The 23025-nt window shown below is 37.7% G+C and overlaps 2 protein-coding genes across 2 annotated transcripts in view; one reads left to right on the forward strand and one right to left on the reverse strand.

Moving 5' to 3' along the window:
* The first annotated feature begins 4191 nt into the window (after positions 1–4191).
* LOC126976973 (uncharacterized) lies at positions 4192–12181 on the forward strand. The gene is made up of 6 exons (XM_050825607.1): positions 4192–4316; positions 4857–5013; positions 5756–5921; positions 7357–7544; positions 7856–8038; positions 8946–12181. The coding sequence occupies exons 2-6, from the start codon at positions 4870–4872 to the stop codon at positions 9099–9101; spliced, it is 837 nt and encodes a 278-aa protein (XP_050681564.1). The 5' UTR covers positions 4192–4316; positions 4857–4869; the 3' UTR covers positions 9102–12181.
* LOC126976958 (nose resistant to fluoxetine protein 6-like) overlaps positions 12173–23025 on the reverse strand; it is a 90010-nt gene continuing 79157 nt past the window's right edge. Inside the window, exons 7-12 of the mRNA XM_050825571.1 lie at positions 19061–19254; positions 17994–18123; positions 16907–17096; positions 14321–14463; positions 12840–12936; positions 12173–12347 (exon numbers count right to left, since the gene is read on the reverse strand). Of these exons, the coding sequence (XP_050681528.1) occupies positions 12316–12347; positions 12840–12936; positions 14321–14463; positions 16907–17096; positions 17994–18123; positions 19061–19254 (786 nt within the window). The 3' untranslated portion in view covers positions 12173–12315. The remainder of the gene's footprint in view (positions 12348–12839; positions 12937–14320; positions 14464–16906; positions 17097–17993; positions 18124–19060; positions 19255–23025) is intronic.

Here is a 23025-nt window from a genome sequence, read left to right on the forward strand (position 1 = left end):
ATACGTCGTGTGACATATGACATCTCCTCTTCAACCATGATCGCCTGGTACCAAAATACTGTATAATGCTTCCTATCTCATTTTCTCCCGAATTTATGTGTCTGTGTCTTTTTACTGTCGCGCTTTTTTTATGGTATAGGAGGACAAACCAGCGTACGGGTCACCTGGCGTTAAGTGATCACCGCCGCCCACACTCTCTTACAACACCAGAGGAATCACAAGGGCGTTGCCGGGCTTTAAGGAAGGTGTACGCGCTTTTCTTGAAGGTACCCATGTCGTATCGTCCCGGAAACACCGCACAAGGAAGCTCATTCCACAGCTTCGTAGTACGAGGAAGAAAGCTCCTTGAAAACCGCACTGTGGAGGGCCGCCACACATCCAGATGGTGGGGATGATATCGTAACTTGTGGCGTGTCGTGCGAAGGTGAGATTCGGCGGCAGGAATCATGTTGAACAGCTCTTCGGAACACTCCCCGTGATAAATGCGGTAGAAGACACACAATGACGTCTCTACGCAACGCCAAGTGATCCAGCCGTTCACAGAGCGCTAGGTCCCCGACAATTCGAGCTGCTCTGCGTTGCACGCGGTCAAATGGATCGAACTGATACTGGGGTGCGCCAGACCAGAGATGACAGCAATACTCCATGTGAGGCCGGACCTGTGTAGAGCGCTAGAATGTGGGCCGGCTTGAAGTATTGCCGTGCTCTATTTATGACGCCCAGTTTCTTCGAAGCCAATTTGGCTTTGCCCTTTTTCGTTTCATTGACTTTCAAATCACAACGATGCTAAAGAAGTATAAAATACTAAAATATAAAATATACATACTGAAACACCTCATCACACCATGATTCGGAAACAAACATTCATTCACTCATCATATACCGGGATTGGAACCCGGTACCTCTAGCTCTGTAGGCAGGGTCACTAACCACTGGGCTGTATAGGTCGTCATTCTTTCTCTATGGCATCATATGGCATATGAAGATGTCTGATGTGCAGCCTGACTTATGGACACCTCATTGTGACAAATTCAAATTCAAATATTTTTATTCAAAATAGAATGTGAAATCACTTATTGAAAGTCAAAAAACTAAAAAACTTCCACACATTCCAAAATGAATGCCTCAGGCCTGAGAAGAATGGGCGCAACAAACTCAGCGGGCTTTCTTTTTCATTATAAATATGTTTTACAATTAAAGTAACATTTACAAAGTAACATTGTACAATTAAATTTATTATTTAATTGCCTGAGGGCGGTCGTTCCGTTCCCAATATGTGGTATCATTAAGAAAGTAATTTATGTTATAGTAACCTTTACCACACAAACGTTTTTTAACAATTTTTTTGAATAACGTAATACTTTTGCTTTGAACATTTTCTGGGATCACACACAAAAGACTTGCTAACTCGACTAAGTCTTAACTTAACATTATGGTTATGACAGTTTCTGGCAAATTCACTTATGTGCATATGAACATCCATTACATTATCAAGAATATATTGAGAAGCAACAGTCACGATGTTAATTTCTTTGAATTTTACTCTCAATGATTCCTTAGTTTTCTTATATAAATAGGTCAAATTTTCTGTTTACAAGTCATCGTTTTGATATAATATGGTAATTGAATTGTCTAGTGATTTAAATTCATATACATTGAGTGTTGACACACTAAATATTGAATAGGAGTCAAATCCATTAGCATTTTTTTGTTAGCATACTTTCGCCCGATGAAATACAAGAGACGAGATCATAGGTCGAGCGAGCGATTGCTGCATATTTACACAATACGTTGCAAACGTACAGACTAGACTTGCGACTTTTTGTGTTTTGTGAATGCAAAATTGTTCTAGCCTTATTCAATGCAATTCCCTAGAACGTAGTTTATTCTGAATCGTGGGTATTTGATTTATGAACAATTACAGTAGTATCTTAGGATACCTAATCACATGAAAACAATGAGTATATGCTCAGATCACTTATACGTGAGTAATGCACGCACACTAGCACAAAGTGACATACAAATCGCGAGTGTGAGACTCTATCTAGACATATACCCCCCTTGTTCATAATGGTCCGCTAACTTAAAACAGCCGCTAAGGAGTGTTTTTTCTCATTCTGACTTAGGTCAATAGAAGAAGACAGAGTGAGAATTAGCAATGCTTTAAGTTAGCAGACTCTTATGAATATGGAGGATATTATCTAAGCTGGCGACATTACTTGTTGGATGGAGAAGCTGATTCGTTGGCTGAACAAACTTTCGAATACCCATATTTACTAGCTTACCAGCTCTTGTAATCCACACCTCTGGTCGCCATGACCCAAGTGTCTGGACGCAAAGTGGCACAAAGCATCCCAATTCCTAATCCGTGTTCTAGTGGTTTTTGTCTCTTTTATTCATAGTTTCGAAGACAGTAGATGAAGATGTATACACTCAATAAGTCGGATATTTATAATGTTTGTTCTCTAACGGCCGTTTTCAATAACTTATCTATCCTTAGTTTAAGTGAGGTGGACAAATCTATCCTTTTACGCTTCCTATCTTCTTCGCTATCGACATAGAGCATTGGACCATAACTATATTAGATATAACTATGGATAGATAAGATCTTGTCATTAAACGGTGACAGCAATGTATCCGTAACTAGAGATACGTTATTGAAAACGGCCGTAATACAAATAAGATCGTTGAGGAAAAAATACTAACTGGGAAAAACAAAACTGTGCTGTGAGCAACACATTTGTTTTGTTCAAGAAAGCAAACGTCAAATATTGAACATCTAGAAAAGCCTTTATTAATACCAATTTAAAGAGGCAAGGGTATAAGGAGGTTCGCGTACTAGGAGGTACTAGTAAAGGCAGGAATGCCCACAAACTGTAAATAAATATTACGTAGATAGCCTATTAATAAACAAAAACAGTATTTATTTTGTTAGCCTGCGTATTTTATAAAATTGTACTATGAACGGTTGAATCTAGATTCGCATTTCCCTTAGCTGTATTCTAGGTCTGTCTACGCCTGTTCCCTCTTCTCAAAATTCTAGCTACGCCCTTTTATAGAGGTATCAACTCTTCCTAAGTTTAGAAGCAACAAAACCATTAATAAATTCAGCAACATTTTATAAATCACAAGTTAAAACAAGGCAAGTTTTGTAATAGCGAATAGTATTGCCAACAGATTTAAAAAGATTAAGTAATATATAAATATAACTTTCATTTTGCAACATAAATCGCCCGCAATACATTCATCGCACGTAGCTTTAAAACAGGTTAACAGTAATAATGCATCTCACATGCGTCAACACAATTTGAAAGCATTTGCCAAAAATTGTTTAATGCATGACAAAAATTAACCTGCTTAAGATAATGAAAATAATATTACATCACCAGGACGAAAAGGGCGCTATTGCTACGTGAAAACTCGCAGCAAAAAGCGTGAGGCAAAGTGATTTAAATTTCGAACCCCACGTGAATATACATCCGGGAATTACTCCGCGGTAAAAAAATAAACAATGCGATCCGGTGCGTTCCGAAACTCATTTTAGCCTAGCGTATTATCTCATTGTCACAAAATTTATTATCTTAATCGTTTCTCTTACTATATTCATAGCACTTATAACCTAACACTTTTCTTGCTAGTCGAGGTAAAAAGTTGTATGTTTCACACGAGAGCAATTTTTTTTGTCTCGTGCCTTTAAATCACTCACTATCTCAGTAGTCTATATTAGAATCACTCACTACGCTCGTGATTCAATTCTAGACTACTTCGCCAATTCGTGATTTAAAGTCAGCACTCGCGGCACAAAATAACTTTGCTCACTTGTTGAACAAATAACTGTTGTCATTCATTAACCTTATTTTATAAATAATTAAAGAATCAATCTTTAAGACCGGAATCCGTAAAGCAACTGTGTTTATCTGTAAAAGAATATCTAGTGAAGATGATTATCTAGTGTTTTTGGCTCAGCTTGGCTGATGCTCTATTTCAAAGAGAGACGGAAATTATGAGAGAAGGCAGCGAAAACAGACTCGCAAAATATTTTAATTGAGAATTGGTTACGATACTTTTCCACAGATACTTTACAGTTATGGTATATATGATTTAAATTATATTCACAGAAAGGGCATCCATGTCCCGACACTCAGGAACTAAGTCCGGGTCGCTGGGGAGGCCGAACAATCGCTGAATGCAAGTGTCCACCAGGAACTGCCCATCTACCACAAGCATCTACATGTTACAAGCTGTTTGAGAGAGGACCGTGTCGAACTGGGGAATATTTCGCTCCAGTGGAGGAGTCATTTAACAAGAGAGGGTAGGTAAGCATCAAATAAAATAATTTCTTCATGTCTGATTTAAATACCTAACTCAAAAACAGAAGTTTGATAGATTTATCTTCAAAAAGAATCGTTGTTTTTGGCCTGGAAAGAGCAAAAAAAAAAACTTGGAAAAATTTAAACAATACTTTATTGAAATGTACTAGAGTTAAATACTTCACACTTATCATTATTCAATTGTAGTCGAGGGGTTTGTTTACGGTAATTTTCTTGTACATAGTATATTCTTTGATTAAATGATATTAAAATAGTATACCATTTTACGTATATAACACAATGTAAACTAACAATTACAATTAGAACCGTTTTAATACTTTAAAAAGAGTTTTATTTAAATAATTGAATTTTGAGTTTTCTTGAATTTTCAGTTTGTGTGCACGAAGTCACAGAATTTCTATGTGCAATGAATATAAATATATTTTGCTGTACAATTACACAACATATTATACAAAGGAAAAGAGAACATTCCAATATTATTCACACGAACGTATTACTAATCTGTTACGACTGTTGGTCTTCCAGTGAACGTCAGGGTATGTGCGTGAGGCCCCAGCAGTGTGCAGATGAGACGCTGCTGTACTGGCCGCCAGATGGCAGGTGCTACTACAAGCTGACACAGGGGCCTTGTTACCAGGGCTCTATTTTGGACGCAGGCAATGATGGACTGGCTAACTGTACTGTAAGTGTGAATTTGAACTTTTATGTTGCCTACAATTTTAAAGTCCTGGATTATCTAGAATTCTTTTTTTATGAAAATAAGGGACGAGACAAGCAGGACGTTCAGCTGATGGTAATTGATACGCCCTGCCCATTACAATGCAGTGCCGCTCAGGCTTATTGCAAAACCCAATAATTCTGAGCGGCACTACAACTGCGTTCGTCACCTTGAGACAGACAATATCTTTAATAAAGATGCCACTTCACACTATACTAGAGGAAGACGTATCGACTAACTTCATGGTGTCGGAAAATTATGTCGGTGCCTGCATGCGTCCCTGGTAATTATTCCTAATTCGCTGAAAATTAAAACGTCAACTACTTTGCTAGCTATAATTAAAAAAATATGCTTAATTAGACTTTTTTTTTAATGGAATAGGAAGACAAACAAGCGTACGGGTCACCTGGTGTTAAGTGATCACCACCGCCCACATTCTCTTGCAACACCAGAGGAATCACAAGAGCCTTACCGGCCTTTAAGGAAAGTGTACGCGCTTTTTTTGAAGGTACCCATGTCGTATCGTCCCGGAAACACCGCACAAGCAAGATCATTCCACAGCTTCGTAGTACGAGGAAGAAGGTTCCTTGAAAACCGCACTGTGGAGGACCGCCACACATCCAGATGGTGGGGAGGAATTCTAATTCTACTCCCAATATTAGGTAGGATTAACAACAATATTAAAGGCAATCTTAAATTATTTCAGTGCAAAAAAGATGGTGCTAATTACTGGCCAGGCGATGGCAACTGTTATTCACACTATTCTAGAGGGCCTTGTGAAAAGGGTCAACTCTTCCTGCCCGAGGCTAAATGCGGTTGCGAGAGATATTTACCCCAGTACCACAGTGAAACACAAAAATGTTTTGAATTAGGTAAGTTATAAGCAAACATGAGGAGTTGTGTAGGAGAATCATAGCCCAAATGATTCCAAAACTGAAGTAACTGAAGGGCACATTATTCAACGGACAGATGGCCGGTGGGGTAGAAAAGTGGCGATCTCGAACGGCGACCATATACCGGAAGACGCAGTAGGCTCCCCACAATATGGACCGACGATCTGGTCAAGATCGCCGGAATACGTTGGATGAGGGCGGCGCGGGACCAATCGTCGTGGAGATCTTTGGGGGAGGCCTTTCTGCAGCAGTGGCTGATGATGATGACGATAAGCAAACATATAATAGTATGTTAAGGGCGACCAAACTATTATTCCGTAATTATAATGGATATCAAATATACGTTACCAAATCAGTAAAATGAAATCTATAACCTGTGAATCACAATTCACAGTTGTACGTGCAATGAAGTTACTTGAAATCCATAATACCACGTAAGGACGGCAAAAGACATGTCTGTTTATGAAATTTTTACAAGTAACTTTGAAAATGTTACCTTATAACTTGGGGACAGCGTCTCCAAATGAGTATTATTAATTATAATATTATAAATGTCATAGAAATCTAATTAAGAAAGTAATAGAATATAACTCAAATACAAATATTTTATTTTAAAATCACTTATCAAACGTCAAAAACCTACCACTCATTTCCAAAGAGTATGCCTCGGACCTATGTTATTTCGTAGGTATATTGTCAAAGCCCTGATATTACAATTTGGCTAGTGATATTATAATTAAACAGTAGATCTCAATTAACTTCATAGCTTACCTGGTTTTAGTGACATTGTAATGTCACGGGTCAGCTGTATAGTGATATAAAAAAGTCTAGGTAGATTACAAATGAAGTTTGCAGTGTGATACGTCGAGCGTTCTGTTAGGTAAATTTTGACACGTAATTTATAAATGAAAAGAATTTTCCATCTGAAATTATTGTTGAAATAGTAGTGAACAATGGCAAGGAACAAGTGACATTACAATGTCACTAAAACCATGCCGTTAAATTGTAAGAAATGAAGTCGATTGACTATCACTATCACTACTTACTCGCTGGTTACCTGAAGACACCTGTGGGCTGTGAGGTGACATGCTTAACGCAATACTAAAAATGACATCACTTTTAGTACTTTCACATTTAGAATTTTATTATAAAATCATAGGGCATATGAAGGCAGGCAAGCTGAGTTTCTTGCACTTCAGAAGTTCAGCCGTTGAGCTGGCCCTTACTGACAGTAAGTCATTCTCAATGCCAACGCACCTTAAATGCACTCTTCCTCTTAAGACACAAGTGTTGTCTCATTAGCTCATTAATATCACTAGGTACCTACCTGATACGGCATCCTTATAAAAAACACAAATAGTGCTGGCACGGTACTGCTTGATTGAGTGAAAATATTCTTCTGCTCAATTTTCAGATTCTCTCGGGCCATGTTCGAAAGGACATACATTTGCGTTATCCGAGGTATCAAGCAATGGTTCCCGTGCCCAATGTAAATGCAAGCCTTTTCACGCTAGGGCTACTGACGGGATGTGCTACAGACTGTACACTAGAGGACCCTGTGCCCAGGACGAAATGATCTCGAGAGGAGGAAGATGTATTAAGGTAAAAAAATTTAACTTTAGCATTCAAAAAGGTTTTTTACCGATATTTTTGGGCAGAGCCATTAGAGCATAAATTACGATCCCTTTTGCCTTCAAGCACTTAGTTATCCATAATAGTCTGTACTCTGCTACTAAAAACAATGATTCAGAGGGTATATTATTGATAACCTTTAAAACATATTTTAGCTAAAGTCTGTAATACAGCTGCTATTAGTGCACTGCTTTGAAACTGTGGGTTATTTTTATTTGGCCTTAGAATGGTTTCCATCCTTAATTGTAATTTTATAATTATTTACATAATTCATATTTCAGGTGCCGTGTGCTCGAGGGCGCCTGTATGTCCCAGAGCGTCGTCGCTGCTACCGACCCGGAGCGGCCGAGCCCTGTCCCCTGGGGGAGGTGGTCGCCTTCGACTTTGAAGCCCGCCCTGCTGTCGACGGTCTAAGCCATAACGGAGTTTGTGCTTGTGGGACGGGAATGTGCGTGAGAAGAGAGGTAATAAACTCTTCTTAAGATACAGTTTTTAGAGTTCTGTAGCCAAATGTCATTTTTTTTTTCATCAAACCCATACATGTGGAGTATCTATGGATAGGTTTTTAAAAATGATATTGAGGATTCTATAATTTTTTTTCTAAACTAAATAGTTTGCGCGAGAGACACTTCTTAAGTGGTAAAATGTATCCCCCCAACTTCTAAAATAAGAGAATGATAAAACTTAAAAAAAAAATATGATGTACATTACCATGCAAACTTCCACCGAAAATTGGTTTGAACGAGATTTAGTTAGTAGTTTTTTTTAAATATTGCACTGTATGATTTTGAGCGAAGATTTTTTGCCTTTTCCATTTAAACTCTTACTTGGCCGCTTTTTTACTGGAGGGGGTAGATGTGGCGTGGCTCTTTGGACAAAAGATTCTTTATCGTATCGTTTTAGGGACACTGCAGCTGGCAGGTAATTATTATTAAAGGATTTTAGTTTTTGTGGGTGTTTGAGAAATGGAAGGAAAATTAAATTTTACGCCATCCCCATTCCCCGTACTGTATGCAAAGTATATCACTATCCTCAGTTTTCCTAGATAAAAGGATAGCAAAAACTTTTTATATATTTATAAAATAAATTATACCTTTTATTCGGCGAAGATAGGTTACGCAAGGGTTCTGAGATAGAAACAGCTTAAGAGTATCAAGATAAAGGGAAATCAGAGAAGTATTTCAGGATCTAAACAAATATAATGAATAATCTGTTTAGATCCTTCTGAGATAACAACATCGACAAAATTTACATTTAAAACTGTCTGCAGCAGGATTACCGCTTAACGATTAGGCTCACCGCCTTAGCGTTATATTCAATTGACAATGATTAAATATTCCCATTCTTATTATAAAAATATATAATTTTCAGGTAACAACGTGCTTATCTCGTCAAGGTGCTGCGATATACAATGGAACGTGTCACATTCTGCACACTCGGGGACCGTGCCCACCTGACTCCTGGCTTACGAGAGAACTGGGCGGGAAAATTAGCTGTCAATGTCGACCTGACGTTTGTGAAAGCTGACATACAGATAGAAGATTGAATTATAGCTAGGATGAAGTTCCAACTGGATGTGTCATGCGTACGCCCGAAAGAGTAAACAATCCTATAACCCGGACAAATAAAAAAGCAACATGGTGGACAATTTGAACGTATTGATAATAATTAAGATATGTTTGTATTATTTCTAATAATATTGAATACTTTATCACGCATGAATATGCTTATCCTAGCAATCTTTTCCACATCAAAGAATGTTTTTGCTTTAAATCGTATCTACTTACACATAAAAATATGTTATCTTTTCTGAATTCCATTCAGTACGGCTATTGCAGCTTAATATACAACATATCACGCGTCATGCGTAATATAGAAAAGACGTGTGGCACTCGGGGACTGCCGCGGTAAAGCTATTGCATAGCATTTTATATCAACTTATGCAATTATAATTATTTATTTATGCAGTATTTTTTTTTGATAAAATTAATTTAAAAAAAAAGCAAACGGGAAGTGACTTAAATTTAACTTACAAGATTTGATTAAAGACAGACAACGGGACAGGTGAAACTAAATAAAAATGCTTGTCATAATAATAAAAATTAAAAAAACGTGATATAAAGAAATTAAAAAAATTAAGATGTACCCCAGGCTCGAAATATCTATAGAAATCTAGTAAGTAAGTGTTACGTTATTTTCGTTACGGAATTTCTGGATTCGGTCTCCACGCTCAAGGCCCGCGATAAAAGCTATGCAATAGCTTGAAAATCAATCACGCCCTACGTCATCACTTAAATTACTGTCGCTTACGCAACATTTACGAGTGATTTACGATCCCAAGACCCAATCTCAGTTGGTAGCAAGTAATGGTTGGAAATAAAACTATTGTACTTTTTTTTCAATACTTTTTATATGCTGTACTCTCATTGATGGTCGGTATTATTGTATGCATATCCCATCCAGGTATACCTGTACTTCATCCAAAAATAACGGCGCCTCGTTGCTTATGTGATTAAACCCGAGCAATATTTAGCTTTGGTAGCTTCGATAATTAACGGAGAGGGTGCCATTTTTAAAACCATTTTATACAGATTAACGATTTTTACATATTTTTGTAGATAAATATTGTAAGCTTGATATATTGAAGTTAATAAGAATTACTTGAGTAACGTCATCGGTTCAGGCTTCATCTTGCCGAAACTTGCACCGGATGTAACTACAAGATTAATAATGCTGCTTTTTAATGTATTAAGAAGATGAATGACATGATGAGAAAGACAAAAACCACCGGAAGTTATATAACAGAATATGCTTAGATATACGATACAGTGTGTGTTGCCATTGATGACTTACGTAGGTAGGCAGACGTGGTCGCTACTTATGGGCCTTATGAGAAAGCTCATGGTCGCTCAGAGATCAATGGATAGGGCTATGCTCGGAGTTTCCCTGCGAGATCGAATCAGAAATGAGGAGATCCGTAGGAGAACTAAAGTTACCGACATAGTCCAAATGATTGCGAAACTGAAGTGGCAGTGGGCAGGGCACATAGGTCGACGGACAGATAGCCGTTAGGGCAGTAAACTCCTCGAATGGCGACCACGTACCGGAAGACGCAGTGTTGGCAGGCCCCCCACCGGATGGACCGATGATCTGGTCAAGATCGCCGGAATACGTTGAATGAGGACAGCGCAGGACCGCCTTGTCCTTTGTCCAGCAGTGGACGTCTTCCGGCTGATGATGATGATGCTGATTCGATATAGATGATACCTTTATCGTATAAAAGAACTTCTGTCAAGTCTTGTTCCTTGTATTGGCTGATAATATGCTGAAGTTAAATGCTGCGTTATTTGCTGTCCAAAGTTAAATCAACTAAAGTAAAAAAAAATAACAACATGATCTCGAGCTTATTAGTTAATAAGTTTTTTTTTATTATATGTATATCATTTAAATTAAATATTAGCTTAAGATGGTAAACGAAGCCGATTCGTGAAATCATACGCTTTTAATTTACAACGATTGTTAGCATAAGTTAGAATCTAAAAAAATATGACGTCATTGAGAAATATGAAATATGTACTTTGTATCATACCTACTTCATGAACGGAAATTATATTATTATATAGCTATTCTGGCCATAAAAATTGATATACATTAAATTTTATATTTTAATTCATATTTGGAACGCGTTTATTATGTAACTTAGATAATCTCCCGCCATTTCACATATTCTTTTCGAAGTTAATATTCAATTATAATAATGAAATGGGTTGTTAATTTTTTTATTTCTCATATCATTATGAATTCTGTATTTTTACACGCAACTACACAATTTTAGGTACGATTATATGTGTTTCAGTAGTTGTCAGGTGGCATTGCAATAGATGTATAGAATGCTCATAATCTACTCATTTTTCTAGACGAAAAAAGTTTTGCTATACTTTTTATTAAAAACATGTAGCAGATTATTTAAGTACAAAGTTTGAAATTCCTGTCATTAATTAGTTCTACCATGGATTAACATATAGATCAAAGAGGATGTAAAATATACCACGTAATAATAGGGACTGGGACTAAGTAAAAATTGAAATTTAGTTTTGTATGAAACGTGCAGTACGCTTCATACAAAATTGTTATTATTATTTAAACAAGATTTAGAATAATATCTGTTGAGTCATCTAGTAAAAATAAAATCACAAATTTCATGCCACATAATATTTTTCATTTTTTTTTGTTTGATGACGAGACGAAAGCTAGTATTAAGATATAAACCTATTTATTTAGACTTGTATGATTAAGTATAACAGCTAAGTATATATTGTTAAAACCTTAGATTATTTATACGCCTAGATACACTATGACAGCTTTGAAAATGTTGAAAAAAAAACTTTACAACTAACATCTATTTTGAGCAATTCACGAACTTACACAAAGTGTCACACAAATCGCGAGTGTAAGACGTAGCTTGTCAGTTGTCACGCACACTAAACTAATATTCCTGGCCTGTTTTTAACGGCTGTCTAACAGCAAGAGACTATCTAGACGTATAAACTATCTAAGGTTAAAACTAATCTAGATATGGGAGTAAATAAAATACCTCATAAAAATCACTTATTTTATTTTCCTTAAGAATACATCTTATAAACTATTATAGTACAAAAATAATCAAAAATACAATTAAGTACGTGATGTTTTGGCTTAAGTTAAATATAAATACACTTTGATAACAGTCCAGCGACAGACTTCATTTCTCTTTGAGTTTTGTTTGTGATTTTCCTGAAAAAGAAAACGATTTAATATCAATAATGTAAGAAAATAACATGAAATATATATTATTTTGTGTGGAGCGTTTGATATTTAGTTTTATGCTCGATTGATTGACGTTACTTAGAAAAACAACTTTTTATTATTATGATATGTTCTCGGTGGTCTTATTATTTTAGAAATAGTGTTTACTTGGTGGTAAGTGATCAACTTTACTAAGGCTGACATCTCTAGAGCGTACTGAGACACACTTTGCTCAGACTTTTCTTAAGTAAAATGTATCTAAGTGTGACCTTAGCATAATCTTTGATTTCGTTTTTAAAGCCATTTCATATCTGAAATTATGCTGAGCGCTAAGATAGAATAGGTAATGCAATAAAGCCTCGCGCCAAAACAACTCAGCATGCGTCGGCTGCGGGCGCGTGGGCCGCGAATACGCGATTAGCAAATCAGGGTAGGGGAGAGAAGGGGCACTTCTCTCAACATACGTATTACGCAGCTTACCAAAGTATATCCTGTAGACTTGATTGAAGGGCATCTCGATAGTGACCGTTGTAATTATAGACACTACCAAAACGACCACCATCTCCGGTATATGTATCTGAAAGGGATTAATAAAGTTTTTACAACCAATTAAAATATTTTACAGATATTTAATTTACACATGATTTTTTAGAATGAACGCCATCTACAAGCTCAGGTTTGTACTATCTTTAGCGACAGTATTATTGGCTAGTGTTTCTATCTCTTTGCACAAGATGTCGGTTAAATGAGTAGTTAGGGTGCTTTATTCCGCCGTGAAGCCGTGGTGTGCAAGTATTATTTTGTGTTTGGTATGTAGGGCACCGTCGCTAGTGAAATTAATCTGCTAATGAGACTTTTATGTCTTAAAGTAATGGTGTCTAGTCGGTACCGCGGACGTAAAAATTTCGCCCTTACTTTCCACTCACAAATGATGTTTTCAACTACTGTCACTAGATGGCGCTCTTTCGACGCTATACAAAATATCGTAGTAAATTTTCACGCGATCGAATAGGTAAAAAATCTCACACTTGGCACTCTGGCGGTAAAATTGAGCTGTAATGGTGAAGGCGTATGATCTTAGATTACCATTAGGTGACATCTTGCTCGTCTTGTCACTTTGTCTAATATAAAAAAATATTATTCAAATGTTGTGAGACATATTTTGTATAAATTCCGCTAAGATTCGTCTTCAATCAATTCGACACGTGTTTCGCCTCTACACGAGGCATCCTCAGGACATGTTGACTCGCCAAATTCTGGCACGAGATTCAAGACAAGGAAGAAGACGAATCTTAGCGGAATTTACAATCAAGAAGGCTCACAACATTTGAATAACAATGGATTTCCGCAAAATAAAGCCTACTTGAATAAATTATCATAAAAAATATTCATTCATAGAAACAAACATTCATATTCATCATATAAATATTTGCACCTACCGGGATTTGAGCCAAACCCCTAGCTCAGTAGGTTTCCTAGATACATGTGCAAATTTTATCGAATGCTTGGAAGGTGTTAAAAGATTCCGTTACATAAACACAAGTGCAGCTTGTCATGTGTCATCGAACGCGCAGAAGACGTGAGAAATGAGATTTCAATCACCAGTGGGAGGCTTTGCATAGGATGCCTATTCCTGCTGTGAAGCAGTAATGTGTAATTATTATTGTGTTTCGGTCTGAAGGGCGTCGTAGCTAGTGAAATTACTGGGCAAATGGGACTTAACATCTTTTGTGTGTGTGTCGAGCGCAGTTGTAGTGCCACTCAGAATTATTGGGTTTATTAAGAATCCTGATCAGCACTGGATTGTAGTGGGCAGGGCGCATTAATTACCATCAGCTGAACGTCCTGCTCGTCTCGTCCCTTATTGTTACAAAAAACAACTGTAGATCAGTGTTTTGCGTGGGCTTGCAGGAGAAATGTTTGTTGCACAGTTATGCTCATAGTAAATTCATTATTCTTACTAGCAGTAGAGGCGAATAAAACTCTGCATGTCTTTGCACTCCAACGTTGTAGAAGAATATCGGGAACTGTGTGAGGTAAACACCGTAAGCTATTTTATTGAAAAACTTAAACACCCTTGATTCTACGAAAGCCGTTCCAATGCCTGAAACAATAAATACAATTTATTATACTTCTCCTGTGCTGTGTTGTGTGTTTTCAGATAGTAATGGTTCTATAATGTGTGCATTCTTCAAGGGACACTCAGTTTTGGTGGAAGAAGGGAATTTCATTAGTGTATCTGGAGTATCAATAAATAAATTTAAATCTTTTATTAAACGCAGACTTATGTCGAAGTCGAAGGCTTATTACAGTATTGAAGATTACGTAAACGATATTACAATATGGAATTGAATAGTACTATAGTTGTTTTTTTATGGTTTTATAATATCATCTGATATGGTTCAGCCTTGTTTCGTTTTACTGGATTGCATTATTTTAAAAATATGTATATGGTTATAATTTTGTGTAATTAATATGTATGTAACTTAATTGTATTTTTTGTGAGACACATAAGTGAATTTGCTAGAAACTGTCATAACTATAATGTTAACACCACGAAACAAAAACTTATAATGACTACTACTCGGCTAAGTCGAGTTAGTAAGGCTTTTGTGGGGCGATGTATATGCTTTTACAACAAGATCAATACAAAAAGTATTACGTTATTCAAAAGAATTGTTAAAAAACGTTTGTGTGGTAAAGGTTACTATAACATAAATGACTTTCTTAATGTTACCACAGATTGGGAATGGAGCGACCGCCCTCAGGCTTTATATAATTAAATAATAAGTTTACTTGTACAATATTGCTTTGTAAACACATTTTTTCGATGAAAAAAAAAAGCCTGTTGAGTTTGTTGCGCCCGTTCTTCTCAGGACTGAGGCATTCATTTTGGAATGGTTGGTATTTTTTGACTTTCAATAAGTGATGTCACATCCTCTTTTGAATAAAAATATTTGAATTTGAATTGACGTTGACGAACAATCTTTTGATTTTATGTCAATAAAATATTTTTGACTTTGACTTTGACTTTGCTGCCCGCGACTTCGTCCGATTGGACGCCATAAATCAAAAAGATACTATATCTGCATTAAGCTCAACAATGTCTATATTATGTTGTTCCCAACTTCTAGCTAATGTTCATGCAAAATTTGAATTAAATTTATTCATTAGTATTTGCGGTCTGCTCTGAAATACAAACAGACGAACGGACAAACAGACAAAAGTTAATTGTCATTGTTAATTGGAATCGGTAGTGTTTTAGAACACATTAATGACGTATTCTTTAAAAAGTTCAATGTATAAGTTACCTGAAAATTGTTGACAATTCATCTTTAGCAGAAACACATGTTGCTGTACTGATTTCAATGACTAAAATTTAGATAATTACTGTCGAATTTTATTTAAAACAATAGCGGACCCGACAGACGTTGTTCTATCAATAAACGGTTCGAGAGATATGGTAAATGCGCGGGTGAGTGCATGGGTGGGATCGTGACACGACAAACTATATATGTTAGCCTTCCTTGAGCTTCAACGAATCTCTTACAAAAGGAAAGTTGGAAATCACAATACATCATGTCAGATGATGACGGACGCTTCCTGAGTCCTAAATATATCAAAGCTATACTAAGGAAAGAAACTAATTTAAGCTAAATGAAAAATTTTCTCCATTGTAGGTGAGTTTCTAGAAATAGGACACTATCGTACGTGTATTCTTGTACTAGAGAAGAACAATTAGAGTTTGTGATATCTATCTAATATATAAAATTCTCGTGTCATGGTGTTAAATTTTGAACTCCTCCGAAACGGCTTGACCGATTCTCATGAAATTTTGAGTGTATGTTGGGCAGGTCTGAGAGTGAGAATCAGACAACATCTATTTTTCATCCCCCTAAATGTTAAGGGTGGTCCACACGATTTTTTTTTGTCATTTTTTTTTAAAATTTGTTTGATTATGAGCCAGCATTAAAAAATACATACAACTTCAAATTTTCACCCATCTACGATGAACAGTTACTTTTGTATCGCGATTTTAATATCGGCAATACAACGTTTGCTGGGTCAGCTAGTAATAAATAAGATAATGTGAATAATTCGAAGAGCTGTTTGCCCTAATTCCTGCCGCCAAAGTCAACCTTCGCACGACACGCCACAAATTACGATATCACCCCCACAATCTGGATGTGTGGCATAACTGCGGCCAAGAAACATTCTTCCACGTACAACCTGACTGTGGAATGAGCTTCCTTGTGACATATGACATGGGTACCTTTAAAAGAAGCGCGTTAACCTTTCTATATGGCCGGCAACGCTCCTGTTCCTGCTCCGGCTCCAGATAATGAGGGCGGCGGTGATCACTTAACATCAAGTGAGGCTCATTTGTCTTCCTCTTCCATAAAAAAAAACTAGAGGAATAATACGAGGGCGTTCGGCATTTACGAAAGTGTTCGCGCTTTGTACACATGTCGAATGCAATGGAGCTTCTTGGTTGTACGTGGATGAAATTACCTTGATATCTCCAGGATAACAGAGTGGTAAATTACCTGCGTAGTCATTGCAAATTGCCCAGTGAGCAATGCACATAAACAATCCCCAAAGTATTGGTGCGAACGCTGCAAACATGGCATTGGTGAAATGTTCATACTTGTAGCCTTCAAGACCCATTCTGTATGGGCTGACTATCGTGAACGCTGCCAGGGCGAAGCATAGACACCACACTAATCTTGCTTGAGTCTGTAACATTGGAAAAGTATTTATTGTATTTAAAAGACATTTATTCAAACCCAACAAATCTTATAACTATAGCCAAAGTCAAAGTCAAAAAATCTTTATTCACTGTATAACTTTATAAGTTATTTAGTGAAGGTCAGGATGAAGTACAAAAGTTACAATAGCATTCAAATGAGTATAACAATATGCATTAACAAAATTTAGAACATTAATTCCAACTATCTTTATCATTCAAATTATCTTTCACATTATAATAGGCCTTAGATGTTAATTTATTTTTTACGACACATTTAAACTTTTTAATAGTTAATATTTTAATTTCATTTGGGAGTTTATTATAAAATATAACACAATTCACTTTAAAAGATTTAGCAATTTTACGGAGCCTAGTAGATGGAATTGCGAGTTTATGTTTGTTTCGAGTATTGACACTGTGTACATCACTATTCTTTTCAAATTGGCTAATATTTTTATGGGCGTATAGGAGGTTCTCGTATATGTACTGGCAGTGTATTGTCATAATATTTATTTCACTAAACTTTTGTCTCAATGAATCCCTTGAACGCATTTTATAGACTGCTCGAATTGCTCTTTTCTGCAGCACAAATATGTTTTCAATATCTGCAGCCCTACCCGACAATATAATTCCCTAAGACATGACACTATATTCATCTGATCAAAACAAGACATATCAAGATTTATTAACGTAACGTCACTCGAACGGTTGGCTCAGTGGAAGAGCGCTCGCACAGAACGCGAGAGGTCCCGAGTTAGAGTCCCGCATTGTTCATAAATTTTGTTTTCAAACTGAATTTGAGTAATTAATCTCAGAACTGGGGGTTATCACTTTAAAAAATAACAAATAGTTTAAAATGGTAAAAAACTAATGTTAATACTTACGTCATTGAGTTTTACATGTGATCTCTTAGATCTAATAAAATAAGCCATCAGTACACCTATCAGGTAGATTGTCGCGCGGTGTGTGGGCAGAATGTATGAATATCTCGCAGCCTCTAGTAGTTTTTGAACTCTGAAAGATAAAATGAAACATATGTAAATACATTATGAGTAGGTGGACACATGAGCTTGAGGTCAACTGATGATTCGTGATAGAAATCACAACAATATCATTTGTACTTTACGAAAAGAAGAGACGAGACGAGCAGGACGTTCAGCTGATGGTAATTGATACAGTCGTTCATCTGGGCATGGCCTTATAGAGCGCTTGTATGGCTATTATTATAGACTACACGTATGAAATATGCTAGTAGCAATAGACCGAAATGTATGTGCAATGTTGTGCGTGTACCATTAAGGTGAGTTACCGAATAATTTTATTGGGACAGAAAAGTCAACGATAGTTACGATTTTTATGTCAAGCAAGAGACAGACTGAATATTGGGAACGGCCGTTAGGCGCATAGAAATGTCATTTTACGTTACTAGAAGTAACTTAGTTCGGGCGGAGATGGCTTTGAACATTACATGAATGATGCGGGACTCAAACCCGCGAACTCTCGCGTTCCGTGCGAGCGCCTTTTAAACTCAGCCAACAGTTCGAGTGACGTATCGTTTATAAAATCTTGTATGCTTTGTTCAACAGTCAGGTTGTGGCTTCATCTACAGGATCTACTTTACAGTTGATAACCTACTCAACCCCAATATTTGCATATTAGGAAATTGACTTGAGATATCGCTTTTCCAATCTAATCAATTTATTATGTTTTTAAAGTGATAATCCTCACTTCTGGGATTAATTACACAAATGAAACTGAAAACAAAATTTTAAAAAGGTCATCAACTGTAAAGTAGATCCTGTAGATAAACAACCTGAGAGTTGAACAAACCATGCAAGATTTTGTAAACGATACGTCACTCGAACGGTTGGTTTAGTTGGAAAGAGCGCTGAGAATTTCTTTCTCATAATTTCTATAAAAATTAGACATTCTTAAAACATGTAAAACTTACGAGATCCCGTAATACACGAACATGCTGATATCGTACCAGTGGGTGGCAAGATACCGGAGCACGGTTGAGATTGCTGCGATGCCAAATATGAGAGACAGACCAAGTCGTCTGGACTTCCATACCAACAGCATAAGGGGCAGAGTCGCTACGTACAGCTGCATATCCATCCCAAGTTGATGTGTGTGTGTGAGACACTGTAACATTGCACAATTGCTGTTTATAACGCGAACAAACACCAATTTATTTTGGAAATTCTTCTCTTCTGTATGCTTGAAAGCTTTTGTATTTTTTTATGACAATCAGGGATGAGATGAGCAAGACGAAGCTGATGGTACGTAATACGCCCTGCCCATTACAATTTAATGCCACTCAGGATGCTTGAAAAACATCGCTCGTCACCTTGAGACATAAGATGTTATGTCTCTTTGCCCAGTAATTTCACTAGCTACGGCGCCCTTCAGACCGACACACAATATGTTAACACATTTCTGCTTCACGGCAGAGATAGGCGCCGTTGTAGTAAACATTATCTAACCGGCATCCTGTGCAAAGGAGCCTTCGACTGGTAAAGCTTGACAACAAATGTGGATCAATTTATAACCATGTTTAATTTTTTTTTTATGGAATCGGAGGACAAACGAGCGTACGGGTCACCTGTTGTTAAGTGACCACCGTCGCCCACAATCTCTTGCAACACCAGAGGAATCACAGGAGCGTTGCCGGCCGTTAAGGAAGGTGTACGCGTAAGGTACCCATGTCGTATCGTCCCGAGGAAGCTTATTCCCGACAATTCGCTCTGCGTTGCACGCGGTCTAATGGATCGAGCTTATACTGGGGTGCGCCAGACCAGAGATGACAGCAATACTCCATGTGTGGCCGGACCTGCGCTTTGTAGAGCGCTAGTATGTGGGCCGGCTTGAAGTATTGCCGTGCTCTATTAATGACGCCCAGTTTCTTTGAAGCCAATTTGGCTTTGCCTTCCAGATGACCACGAAATTGGCAATCGCTCGAGATTTCGAGAGATTTCTTTAAGGGAAGTGTTGTCGAAGAGCGGTGATACGACAAATGGGGTTTTTTTAGTGGTAAACGCGCAAACTTGAGTCTTCTGGGGGTTAAATTGGACAAGGTTTAAATTTTTCCCTTTCCGCGACCTTCTCAAGAGAGGACTCGCTAGAAGACACAAGTTTCTCCCGGCACTGGTCGACGATTTTCTGATCTGGCCCATGTATACGGCATCACCAGTGCTGTCGTCTGCATAGCAATTAATGTTGGAGGTGTCCAACATATCATTGATATGCAGAAGAAACAGTGTGGGAGACAGCACACTGCCTTGGGGCACTCCAGCATTCACGGGCTTCGGGTTCGAGCAATATCCGTCGACAATAACCTGTATGCTGCGCCCAGTGAGGAAGCTGGAGGTCCACTTGCATAAGCTCTTGGGAAGCCCAAATGATGGAAGTTTTGAGAGGAGCGCCTTGTGCCATACACGATCAAAGACCTTCGCTATATCCAGGCTAACTGCCAGGCCTTCCCCCTTGCTTTCAATAGCCGCAGCCCATCTATGTGATAGGTATACCAGAAGATCACCTGCCGACCGACCATGGCGAAACCCGTATTGTCGGTCTTTGATTAACTGGTGACCCTCTAGGTATACCAAGAGCTGACGGCTAATTATGCTCTCCATGAGCATAATGCATGCATAATGAGCAGGGAGGTAATAGCAATAGGCCTGTAGTTAGCCGGATCCGAACTGTCTCCTTTTTATTGGATCGGATGGACAAGGGCTGACTTGCATGAGTCAGGGACTACGCCTTTAGAATAAGAGTACCGGAATAAACGCGTTAGCACCAGCGTCAATATTGGAGAAATGCCATCCGGTCCGCTTGACTTCCTGACGTCCAACGAAAACAGAACTCGCCTAACAGTTTTCTGTCTGAACTGTACTGCTCTGACACCGCGGGATGGTCGGCGGTGTTTTTCCGTTGTCGTCAAGAGTCGAGTTGGAGGCGAAAAGAGCGCACAAGAGATCGGCTTTCTCTTTTGCCGTATGGACCAGGGTGTCATTCCTCATGTGCAACGGCGGCATGGACGGCTGGCTGAAGTTACCAAGAGCAGCTTTCGACAACGACCAGAACTTGCGTCTTCCGGTCGGGTAACTGGAAAGCTGCTCGCCAATTTTGACGACATGTTTTGACTTTGCACGGGCAATTTGCCGCTTAAAAAATCTGGAGGCACGGTTGTATTTCCTCTTAAGAACTATGCATTTTGGATCTTTTGTGCCCAGCGCCGCAACTCAAGCTCGATACGCCTGTTTTTTGCAGTCGGATGCTACTTTAACTGAAGCATCGAACCAGGGCTGTGATCTGCCACCGATCGGTACTACAGAGTTTGGTATAAAATATCCATGCCCTATAGTATCACATCGGCTACTGCAACGGCGCAGGCACTAGGATCATCCGAAGGGAAACAAACCCTGCCCCAAGGGTAGTATGCAAAAAGGAACGCATCCTATCCCAATCTGCTGACTTGTAGTGCCAAACGCAGCGGGTCGCTGGTGGTCTGCGACGTTGGCGTCGGATAGGCACTACACTCCTTACCAGGCAATGGTCGGACGTTCCAAGAGGGGCGTCGACAGAGACCTGGTAAACATCGGGATGTGTAGTCAGCAGAAGATCCAATAAGGACGGCATGTGGCTATCCACATCCTGGAGCCGCGTTGGCGACTCTGGTAGAGCCGGTACGTTCTTGTTTATTAATTTATGTTATTAATCATAGATTGATTAGAATCTAGATTTAAAGATATGTTTTCTTTCAATGAAATTAAGTAATTCGGGAAAACAAGACGTTAGTCTTGGATGATATTATTTTAATTACGGCACAGTTGCCCTGCATTGAAGTTATAAATTGAGAAATACATTGATTTTTTAATGAAAGCGCACAATTTAATTCAAAGTACTCGATGCTATCAATACTGTTTAGGCGTTGAACACATTAATTAAGCCAATATAAAAACAAATGACCGACAAGCAGTCGGAATATTTACTTTGCTTGTATTATGAGCCCTTGAGTAGCAAGGGCGCATAATATAAATAATATAATGTTAAAGTTGATTCGGAACTTTGCATGTTTGTACAGCCTCGAGGGGCCAAAGTTGTAAGTATTTTCAATAAAAACATGATGGACGTGGCCTAACTGGCAAATGCGTCAAAATATCCAAAACCAATCCAAAATGACGTCAGCGGCATTAAAATTTGTCCCAATTTGTCGCTATATGTATCATTTATATTAAATATTGCATTGTTTAGTATTAAAACAGTAAAACTGTCGCGTTTAGGTGATTTTTCTATAGCGAAAGTTTATTGTATTTCGTTTCTTAATAATATAACTATATATCCAAATTAAAAAACCAAAGAGCAGACCAGTAGAGAAAACAAAATATAACTTTTTTGAAGGTATGATCCTAACTTAGCCTTGATTTTTCCAAAGTGATCAAGGCATAGACATAGTTATATTTTTATTTTAAGGTTACCCTCAAAATAGCTACAATAGACTTTAAACTGTTGTTACTAAAAATTTTTATTGACACATTTTTACACAAATTATCTTGCCCCAAACTAGGCATAGCCTGTACTATGGGTACAAGAAAATGATATATTTAATATAATATACATAAAAACATATAAATATCCATGACTCGGAAACCAACATCCATATTCATCATAAAAATGTTTGCACCTACCGGGATTCCAACCCGGGACCTCTAGCTCAGTAGGCAGGGTCACTAATCACTGGGCTATAGGGGTCGTCATATAAATCGTTAGTAAGCAGTTTCTCTACTACTAATGTTATATAATATATAATAATAATAACTTTATTTCCCAAACATTACAATTATTAATAAGAGTATTATAAGTTACAAATGTTTCTAAATTATATTATTAACTAACTGACCCGACAGACGTTGT

This window comes from Leptidea sinapis, chromosome 43 (assembly GCF_905404315.1).
Source record: "Leptidea sinapis chromosome 43, ilLepSina1.1, whole genome shotgun sequence".
Taxonomy (NCBI): domain Eukaryota; kingdom Metazoa; phylum Arthropoda; class Insecta; order Lepidoptera; family Pieridae; genus Leptidea; species Leptidea sinapis.

Coding starts and splice junctions, on each gene's coding strand:
- LOC126976973 (XM_050825607.1), top strand. CDS start 4,870: ATGTGCGTGAGGCCCCAGCAGTGTGCAGATGAGACGCTGCTGTACTGG. Junction 5,014..5,755: donor ATGGACTGGCTAACTGTACT/GTAAGTGTGAAT, acceptor AAATTATTTCAG/TGCAAAAAAGATGGTGCTAA. Junction 7,545..7,855: donor GAGGAGGAAGATGTATTAAG/GTAAAAAAATTT, acceptor TTCATATTTCAG/GTGCCGTGTGCTCGAGGGCG.